This window comes from Microtus ochrogaster, chromosome X (genome assembly GCF_000317375.1).
Source record: "Microtus ochrogaster isolate Prairie Vole_2 chromosome X, MicOch1.0, whole genome shotgun sequence".
In the NCBI taxonomy this organism is placed as follows: Eukaryota; Metazoa; Chordata; class Mammalia; order Rodentia; family Cricetidae; genus Microtus; species Microtus ochrogaster.
Window position 1 is genome coordinate 780,899 of NC_022026.1, and position 10,699 is coordinate 791,597.

The 10,699-nt window shown below is 39.6% G+C and overlaps 1 protein-coding gene across 3 annotated transcripts in view; it reads right to left on the reverse strand.

Moving 5' to 3' along the window:
• Ocrl (OCRL, inositol polyphosphate-5-phosphatase) overlaps positions 1 to 10,699 on the reverse strand; it is a 58,637-nt gene that overhangs the window by 26,466 nt on the left and 21,472 nt on the right. For all 3 annotated transcript variants that reach the window (XM_026784859.1, XM_026784858.1, XM_026784860.1), the window contains 9 exons: positions 10,512 to 10,622; positions 10,033 to 10,119; positions 9,289 to 9,409; positions 9,041 to 9,202; positions 7,763 to 7,864; positions 6,289 to 6,403; positions 4,720 to 4,836; positions 4,434 to 4,621; positions 2,347 to 2,458 (listed from right to left, as the gene is read on the reverse strand). In XM_026784859.1, the coding sequence (XP_026640660.1) occupies positions 2,347 to 2,458; positions 4,434 to 4,621; positions 4,720 to 4,836; positions 6,289 to 6,403; positions 7,763 to 7,864; positions 9,041 to 9,202; positions 9,289 to 9,409; positions 10,033 to 10,119; positions 10,512 to 10,622 (1,115 nt within the window). The remainder of the gene's footprint in view (positions 1 to 2,346; positions 2,459 to 4,433; positions 4,622 to 4,719; positions 4,837 to 6,288; positions 6,404 to 7,762; positions 7,865 to 9,040; positions 9,203 to 9,288; positions 9,410 to 10,032; positions 10,120 to 10,511; positions 10,623 to 10,699) is intronic.

The following is a 10,699-nucleotide window of genomic DNA, read 5'->3' on the forward strand; positions in this document are numbered from 1 at the left end:
CTCTAAGGGATCCACAGACTTATTCTGGTCTCCATGGGCACTGCACGTACATGCTCTAACCCATTCATTCTCTCTCTCTCTCTCTCTCTCTCTCATACACACACACACACACACACACACACACACACACACACACACACACACACACACACATTGACCCTCCTGTTTCCACCTCTCCCTGTTAGTGCTGGGGTTACAGGTCCATGTTTCCATGCTTGGCTTTTTTATGGATGTTGGAATCCAAATTCAGGCCATCATGCTGGCAAGGCAAGTACTCATTTCTCCAGCCCTATAACCTATTCTTGTAAAAAGTTATCCTCACTCAGATATTTTACCAAAGTTACACAAGATTCAGCAATTATCCCAACTGTACCCTTTCTAGAAGCAAGAAAGAGGAAGGAATACAAATTAGCCATTCGACTTCAGTGTAAAGGCAGATAGCTAAGGAAGACTCACTATAAAAACTATTGTACTGCACAACATTTGAATTTTTACTGTGTCTAAAGGTCAAAAGGCTCTCATAGGGATTTAAAGACATTTGAATCAAGTTAAAACTTTGTCTTTTCTCATTAAGAAGCATTTACTTTCACTCCTGTACCACGATGTGCTGGGTACATAATAAGAAAGTAAAACCAGCATACCAAAGAGATAAGTGTTCACATATGTTTACTGTGGCATTAGTTATATAGCCAAAAATAAGGAACCAAGAAAAGTGCCTGTGAATACTGACTAGATAAAGAAAATGTGACACACATATATTATTCAGTCATAATCAATGAAGCGCTGTCATTTGCAGCAAAATGGATGAGCTAGACGTAATTATTGTTAAATGAAATAAATCTGACACAGAAAGACAAATGTTACAATTTAGCTCTCAGGCATGAAAGTCAAAAGAAGTCAGCCTGAATGTAGAATAGTGATAACCAGAAAGTGGAATGTGAGGAGAGGTCATGTAAAAATAACGAGGTTAATTTTATGGTGCTCTAGATTGTCCTCACATAGATTATGCAAGTGTTTGACCACTGAGCTACATCCCCAGATCCCAGAGGCTGGATTTGATTACTCTACTCCAACTCTACATGCTGATACATCAAAGAAACACAATGACTGTGTACAATTAATATGTATTAATCAAATATTAAATGACATGGAGGAATATTCATTTTCATGGATCGCTACCTATATTCCAAAAAAATTATTCTTATGATCAAGGTGTTTTGGCCCATGTCTGTAACAGCAACACTTAGGAAGCAGAGGTAGAAGAAGCGCAAGTTCAAGGTCAGCCCTAGGCTATACAACTAGTTCCAGGCTAGGACAGGCTTTATAGTGATGCTCAAGCGCAAAAATAAAAAAAGGATGTATAAAAATAAAAATTCAACTCATTTACCAGCTTTACACACCAACATAGAGGCTTATAGTCACAGAGACTGGTTTACTGAATATCATGTTTTGTCTGAGCACTCCATAATCAATAATTTCCCCACAAGTACTTTGGTTGTTCTTGTTTGTTTATATGTGGGTAGGTGTCCATATAGGGATGTGCAGAAGTCAGAGGGTGCTATCAGGATGCTTTCTTCAATCACTTCTCTACCTTATATTTTGAGACTGGGCTCTCTCACTGAACCAGGAGCTCACTGTTTGGACTAGGCTGACTGACCAGTAAGCCCTTGGGATACACAGCTGTCTCCCTCAGAACGGGGATTACAGATGCATGCTACTGTGCCTGGCATTTACATGGGTGCTGAGGATCCTAACTCAAGTACAGATTCTTGTGGAACAAACACTTTATCCACTGAGCTACCTTCTCAGCCCCTTCCACTGGTTTTAACATCAACAGCTAAATATTAGTCAACACCAACTTATCAATCAGTTCCTATTTGACTATAGCTTATGCTGGTCATCCCCAAAAAACCTTTTTTTTATTAGCTTACCAATCTCTTTCATAGGGCCTGCCCCTCTGTTTGATCACCAAGCTGTTGCTCAGTCTGCCAGATAATCACAGAACAATTTTCCCCATTCCATCTGCTAAACCACATTAACACAGCAGAAGGCCATTCTCCTCTAGGAAGTATTCTCCAACTAACCCCATGTATTCTGTAGCCAATCTAGACAAATCTCTAAAATTTCTGCCTGATAATGACTTACTAAATGAATTTTACATTGGATTTTTGTCACCAACATTATCTCCCTTGAATCTTAGTACTTAGTCAAGGCACTCCAAATCTATATATCCCCAGGTACAATGTCTTGCAAGATAGTAAAACTTGCATCTCTTCCCAGCATAAGCCATGCTTACCATGTCTATCTCATAATCCTCACCATCTCTGCCATTGAAACTTCACTTACCTGGTCGAATTTCAAGAGCTTCTGAAGGTCATTTTTATTAATAAGACTTTTCACCTCATTGGCGTCAGGCATGCAAAGTCTGTAGTTCAAGTCTCCCAACCAAATGACAACACTGAAGACCAAGAAATAGATTAGAATAGCACTAATTAACAGTAAAGTCAATCAGAGGAGAACTGAGAAGAAAATGGGTAGACTACTTATAAGGATCTATTTATCGCTGACAAGGGGTTTAAAGCTGCCATCAATTCTTTAGGGGCAAGTACTGCCAATCCCGGAGAAAGCCAATAGACTATAAAATAGCTGGGAAAATAGGCACGCCACATAAAACTGAATGAAAGTGGGGCCATATAATATACATATGGGATTTGGAAGCCAAGGAGTTAATGGACTGAGAAGCATGCAGTTTATTTGCTGGATTAGCTTCAAAATTTTGTCTGGCCGCCTGCCAGGTCTCTAGGCGAAGAGAATCTTAATGCTTTTTGCCTCCCAGAGCCCTGAGGTTCTGTAGGTGCTCTGTCACGGTTTGGATGGTGGGAAGGACTCACAGCCCACTGGGAAAATTGAGCCCGACCCTCCAGTGTAGTCAACCTGACTAAATCTGTTTCAGATCTGAAGTTCAAGTTCCCCCAAAGAAGGAAACTGGCACCTTACTTCTCAACTGCAGCACCAGGACTTGAGATGTGCCAAGACCCTGAAATTACCACATCAAAATGGGTCCCTTTTGAGTCACCTGAAGTTCTCAAAGGCAACAGGAAAGTTCGGACTCTTGGGATTAAATTTATGGAATTTCTGGGGGCTTCATGAACATAAATTTCAAGACCTTGACTTTGTCATTGTGAAACCCAATTCTATATTCCCCCAACTGTTGAGACAGTAAGGACATATTCCAATATTACCACCTTGCCCTGTTCCTTCCTTAATTCCCCTAATATCCACTGCTTCTCATAATCCTAAATTATCTTTTGATTTATTACAGTTCCCACCTTGCACTATTCCTTCCAAATCACCGTCTCAGAGTTTCAAAGAATTTCTCCACCGCTGATTCTTTGCTACACCACCTAACCCATTCCTCAATGGATTTCCGCTCCTGTCCTTATGAAATCCCCGTCTTCGCAGACCTATCCCTGCCACCCATTTTTAATAATCACAACCGCTAAGAAGAATAATGTAGATCTGAAGACACAACGTTGGAAAGATGAATAGGGCAATGTTCTCATACAACAAGTATGTGTGTCTGTACATGTATGGAGAAGAGTCTAGAAGAGACTGTTGGATGAAATGATGCATGCCTCCATATCCTTTTATTTTTTCTATTTTTTTAAAGATTTATTATTTATTATGTATACAACATTCCTTCTATGTATGCTTGCATGCCAGAAGAGGGGACCAGATCTCATTATATATACCATATGGTTGCTGGGAATTGAACTCGGGACCTCTGGAAGAGCAATCAGTGCTCTTAACCTCTGAGCCATCTCTCCAGCCCCTTTTATTTTTTCTAGTAGCTGCACTTAAAATGTAAAAGTAAAAATAACAAGTTTTATTTAACTTAATACACCCAAATCATTAAGGTGTGATTAATATTTTGCAAATTAAGATATCCCACATTTCCCCCAAGCAATCTTCAAAATCCAATATAGCTTTTGCTCACAGACCTCTCGGTTTGACGAATGACTTTCAAATACCAACAGCCAGATGCTGGCTACCATATTAGACAGTGCACATCTAGAAAGGTCTACATTCAAATGTTAAATACAGTCTCCTATGGAGAGAGGGACTGGCTGGGGAGAAGAGGAGGTAAGTAAAGGATTTTAAACCATGTTTATTCATTTTATCTTTTATTATCACACTTACAGTGACCATTTCTATTTCGTTATTTAAAATAATGTGTAGACTCCTTCAGCATTATTTTAGAAGTTACACTAATACAAACCTTTCTCCCCCTAATGCCAAATCTAATTTCTCTGCCTCAGTGAATCTAGTTCTAAATAACATATTCTCTTCTTTGTGGTCCAAATCCCCATAGCTTCTCACCCTATCTAACCACTGCTACATCTCCACGCAAAGGCCATGGAGAGGCCACTTACTCATGTTTCATGATGTTCAGCTGTGGGAGAGCCTGATTGGGGACTGTAAAACTCATTCTTGCACAGATGTCCTTATAATCCTGATTCCTTCTTTCAAACTCTTCCACATGGGCAGCCAGGTGGGAATTGACGATGCAGAAGGTGGTGTTATGAAATACAAACCTCACAGCGACTCCTCCTTTGTTTCCCTGGTAGCAAAGGCAATTATAAAGTTAGGAAACACGGGGTGCAACCAAATTTCACATAGATATCAACAATAATCAAATTAATTGCCAAAGTAACTCACCATTTTCCCCATGATTCCAGTTCCCACAGTTTCTGTAGCAATATCACGTATATACCGACACTGATCTTTTCTGGCAAATATAAGAAGCATCATCCCCACAAGGCGGACTAGTTGCACCTATGAGTTTCAGGGAGTTACAAACAGCTAATGTGAGCATCACTTTCTGCTACACAGCTACCTTCTTAGAATGACCAACAAAGTGATTACTGATGTCCACATCTGTATCTGCATCCTCTAATTTCCTATTGGACCCCATAAATTAGAAACCAAGGTTCTCTGTGGAAGCTCTAGTCTCAATTTGGCTAACAAAAGATAATGTAGAAGATAATGTAGAAGTTTCTCTCTCTCTCTCTCTCTCTCTCTCTCTCTCTCTCTCTCTCTCTCTCTCTCTGTCCCCGCACCCCTGTGTGTTTCTATTTGTCAGTGCTGAGGATTAAATGAAGAACCCTGAGCATGCTATGCAGGCAGGCACTCTGCCACTAACTCACATGCTCAGTTTTAGCTCTCTTTGTAAATCACTTTGTACCCTACTGACAGTACATTAAAAATTCAAATAATAAAAAACAAGCCATTATCCCAGCAAGTTCTTCCTTCTCCTTCCTAGACTCTGATTTCACGTTGTCTAAGATATTTAAATCTACAAACAGTGATCCTTTGAATTTTGATTATTTTTAGTCTAAATGAGCTAGAGAGCTGTAATATCTTCACGATTTATGCCACCTACAAAAACTGTTCAAAAGCAAAGAAGAACATTAGATTACTCCTTCTGAGATTAGGATAGTCGCCTTGAAATGAAACTATCTCTCCTAGTAGCTAAATGCCTATACCAAATATCTTCTAAAGACCAACAAACTTGACCACCTTGCTAAAGCCAACTTTATTGTTATTATTATTTAACAAATAGCTGAGTGTTGTTGCATATACCTTTTAAAAACTAGTTATTTTATTTTATGTGCATTCGTGCTTTGCCTGAATGTGTGTCTGTGTGAGGGTGTCAGATCTTGGAGTTAGAGAAAGTTGTTTGCTGCCATGTCAATGCTGGGGATTGAACCCAGGTCTTCTGGAAGAGCAGCCAGTGCTCTTAACTGTTGAGCCATCTCTTCAGCCCCTCAACCTTATTTTTCACCTACAAAGAAGTCTAGAATTTGTTTACCACAACACTGCTGTTCTTGTTCTGAATCTAAAGCACACTTTATGTACCCCATAAGCTTCAATTTGCTTTTCTGGTAGGCATTTTATTTTGGCCATGTTGGAAGACAGTTGTACTTTTATTACACAGACAGATCAATTAGCTTATATGTAATTATTTTGACTTAATTATTAATGCAAAAACAGTAAATTGTTTTCTTCTAAAGGCTACCCAAGTGATAAAAAATTATTAACAGAAAACTTATGCTTCCCCCGCCCCCAGAAGAAACTATGGTAGATTAGGCTCCTATAGCACAGTATTTCATCTGAGGAAGAATTCAATTATTTAACAAGCTTTTTGAAAGAGGTTCAGCTAATGGACTAACTCCCAGTGAGGTCTACTTAGTTATAGACTGAAAGAGATAATCCAGTGTAGCTTACTTTTTTATACTTGGCCTTTGAAGGCAGACCCCTTTCCACGGCCATGGACCATTCTTGCTCTTTTACAGACTCAAAGTAGAAAAAGGCTTCTGTGCTCAAATCCAGCTCTTGGAATCTGAGGGAAAAATGGGGGCAGAGGCTATAGCTATGGTATACACAGCCCATAACTTAGTGACTACCTCCTTTCCCATTTTCTGAGACATTATAGTAAAGGAAAAAAATGCAAGATAAATTTTATAAAAGACATGTAGTTTTTCTAAAGAATCCCCACCACTATATTCATAGGTTATACTAAAACCAAACAATAACAATCAAAACTCTCATAGGGATAGTAGTGAAACTTTTCTTTTACAACCTTTGAATAATCACTGTGAGAATTGATTTCATCTGTTTCTATGATGAGCAATTTCCTATGGGTTTCATTCATGCTTTCTTTTGACCCACAAATTAACCCTCACATATAGTTCACATCAAGTTTTTAACCAAACGAGTTTTAGGAAAAATAGGAAGATGAAGGCTGGGGAAACGGCTCCGCCAATAAAGTGCTTGCTGTCCAAGCGTGAGGACATGAGGTCCGTCCTCAGCATCCACGGAAAACAAAGCTGGGGGGGTGGCATATACCTGCAGTCCCAACACTGGGGAGAAAGAGACAGGAGGATCTCGAGGCAAGCTCCTGGTTCAGTGGAGAGACCCTCAAAAAATAAGGTAGATATAAGGTAGGCTTTAACATAGAAGTGGGTGGCAGTTAATGCAGGAACTCGTAATTGGCCAAAGTGCTGAGAATTAGTGATGGTGGAGGGCCCTGTCACCGTGGGGCAGCTACATCACACATTGCAAGGCTCAGGGAACATGTGGAAGAGGGTATGGAAAGAATGTAAGAGCCAGAAGACGGTGACATGTACAGCAAAAGGACGTCTTCCTGATGACATAATCATTGCTCCCCTTGAACTCACTCCAGTTGTGGTTGTCTGCATAAGACCTTTGCAAATTGGACCCATCAACATTTCATCATGGATAGGGGAGGGGCCCATGAGGCTCTACCCCTCCCTGAGGGACAATGGGCAGTTAATGGTTGCTGGTGGAAAGGCTGTCACTTTCTTTTGGGGTATAGCCACTGATAAGTTGCTCACGTTCCAGTTAAAAACCTCCCATCCATGCTCACACGAGAAACTCCAATTAAACACAATGGGTCACGTATATAAAGAAGACATGGATGTAGGAGGTAGACTGGTTGAGAAGAAAGGTTTCAGCAGGAGAGAGAGAAGGTCATAGGGGTGGAAACAACTAAAATTTATTATTTACAAGAATGAAATGGTTAAAGAATAAAAAAATGCAAAGAAGGTGAGATGGAGACCGATCGTGGAAGACACATTACATACACAAACACATACACAAACAAAGGTGAGAGAGAGGCCAAAGCCATGTTACATTAATACCAAATAGAGGAAAAGGAAGGTCCAGAAGTGGTCTTTACCCAATGCAGTAAATATCAGGAGGATTTGGATCACAGTTCAGCCAAGGTTCTAAGCTGCTATCCGGAGACTGGCCATTCACATTCCAAGTTCCAACAAAAAATCTAATACAGTACAACAAAAATTAATTTGAAAACAAAAATAAAGCATTAACAAACATAATACTACTTTTAACATTTCTATAAAAAGGTATATTGATCAACATAACGCTTCAAAGTGTTTTGCCAGCTACATAAGAAAAACTTTGCTCATAGAATACAAAGCCCTGGGTTTATTTTCTCTACATTTTACATCAAGTGAATCACCAAAAAGGAGCTAGGTCTGTATTTTAAACAGACACACTTAAATCTCTTCACAAATGTCCACTCAAACTTTATCCACATTCATTAAGGGAGAGCTTTAGGTTAGAATGGAAAGAGCTGTTTTTGCACTGGAGACAGGCTAATAAGGACAAGTGTTCTGTAAGGAGCTATAGCTAAACTGAAAAAAAAAAAAAACCTCCCTTCTTGAGGATCATGAGGACAACTCTTTGGAAAATTTTGATGAGGCAGATAGTACACTAAGCAGGAAGGCAGAAGGGATGACTCATGACTGTCCTAATTGTTCACATATAAGTGCTGTATAGAATATGAGGAACTGCAGTTGTGACTGGATTTGAGGAAATGATGCATGTTAGGCTAGAAGACGGGACTGGAGTCTTGGATTAGAAAGGCATATTCTGCCCATGAATAACACACTGGGGATACATGCCACACCCCATCACCTCTCCTTTATACCACATATACCAGGGTCCAGAAAATGAGATATTAATGAGCCAAGGTGAGATGAAAACTAATAGGAAAGGATTCAGGATACATCTTCCAATCAAGATGACTGGGTGAAACTTTAGTCAATTTATCAAAGCAGTAAATACATGGCAGTAATGGTGGACTTTAGTTTTCCAGTACTGGCTGGACAAAGATTCAGTAGGCCAGATGAGACACATACTTGTTTATAGAAGGCGTGAGAGGACAATTTTCTATTATATGTGAGTTTGATTTGTTCCTCTAAGTGTGGGTAGAAATATTAGTAGACATGGTATTATTAGCAGTTAGGAAATTGAAAGTATACTTTCTGCATGATCTTAGATATATATGTTTTTGGCCAGCAGAGACAGAAGTCTGAGTCAGATGAACATTGCCTTATAGCATGCTTTGATTCTTAATGAAGCTAATATTTTTACAAATAAAAAGACTGTTATACCTAAAGTTTTAGACTCAGCGAGTAGAAGACAGACAAACCTGAAAGACTGGAGGTTGACATATTCTTTCTCTCTCTTTGCAAGGAGATGTTTGATGAGACCCTCTCGCTGCCCAGACTGGGTATTTGGTACAAATAGCTTCCGCATGGTGTTGGTCACTTTGGGCTGTTCTTTGTTTGAAGTTTCCTTTTCACGTAGAGGCCTAGCACATCAAGCAGGATTCAAAAGTAAAACAGGCTAACATACAAGCCTATTATAGGGGGAAGTATGCTGTGACACAGGACTTACATTCTGTTTACTGAAGCAGGTGGAGGGGGTGGTTCCCGATGAATCGCTGTGGGGTAGTTTGGTGTGTTCATTGATTTATCTAAATTCATAGATGAAAAATTATCCTCAAATCCAAGCAGCCCTGAAGGATACAAGATCCAAAGTGAAAGTGAAGAAACAGAGATCCTCAACATAGCCAGGATAGACAAGGCTTTTATGCGCAACATCAGCAATGTTGCTAAACAGAAGGGCACCACAGCGGTCATAATCACTTAAATTATGCTAAGACTCGTATTCATCCAAGAAGCACTGACATGCTAACTGTAATGATAGAAAATTTATACTGATCTGGATTTTGAATGATGTAAGCCGACATTTACAGAAGGGATTATATATCATTTGCCTTTCTTACATTACAATAACCTCATAAAGTATTTTTAATGAAAACTCTTCCCACATTGTAGAGAAAGAAACACAAGTTCAGGGTTTTTGAGTCACTCAAACATGATGACATAATCTTTAAGCTTCATGTTGGTATTTTACTGACTTGACATTCAAACCTAGGCTGTCTGGCTGTGGAGTTTGTACTTTTTAACCTTTTTTTCCAGTTGGCCTGTAAAGAGCTAGTATACCATAGAGTGGAACATTGGTCCATGGTCATGGGTTTAATAAAACCACTCTATACAACCAATTAATCTGAACTAATACAATCTATCGACTCTAAAATGATCATAGCAACCGGAGATAAAAGAGTCTTTCTAATACCTGAATAAGTAGGTTTATCCTTAGTGTCTAATTTCTGATACCAGCTAGATGATTCTTTCTGTTCTGGAACAAGAAGCTGTGACTGAGCTGGAAAGACAAGATTTAGGTCAGAAACTGGGAAACTACAAACGCAAAGCTACTCATTTATTTAAACTCCCTGAGTAAATACATGGTCAGCACAATTCTGGAATGGAATGGAAGAGACTAAGGAAATACCGACACCTCTGAGTCATCTTGGGGGCAAAAGGAGGGGGATTACAGGCTGCAGGGAACTGCATGCCATGCCACCAACTTTCTTTTTAGAGCTGGGTAGACTTGTTCCTTAATCTATCCTGGGTTCATTCCTGAAGAAAAAAAAATCAGCTATCAGGGCTCAAGGGGCAGGGGGCTTTGTTAATGGCTCCGTTACTCTGAATCAGCACATCAGTATTTTACCCCCACTGAAATAGTGGAAAGAAACTTGCTGAGTCTTGAGTTACCTTCCTGTGCCGCAAAGACTTCTGAGAGGAACTTTAAGCAGAGCTCTTCATCAGGAATTTCAAAGTGGCGTTCTCTGGTCCAGTCTCCTTGCACCCGAATTTTGCACCCACCTTTAAAAAGAATTAAATCCACAGATACCTAGATGTGTGATACACTGCTTTATTGAGACAGTATCCTGAAATTTTTT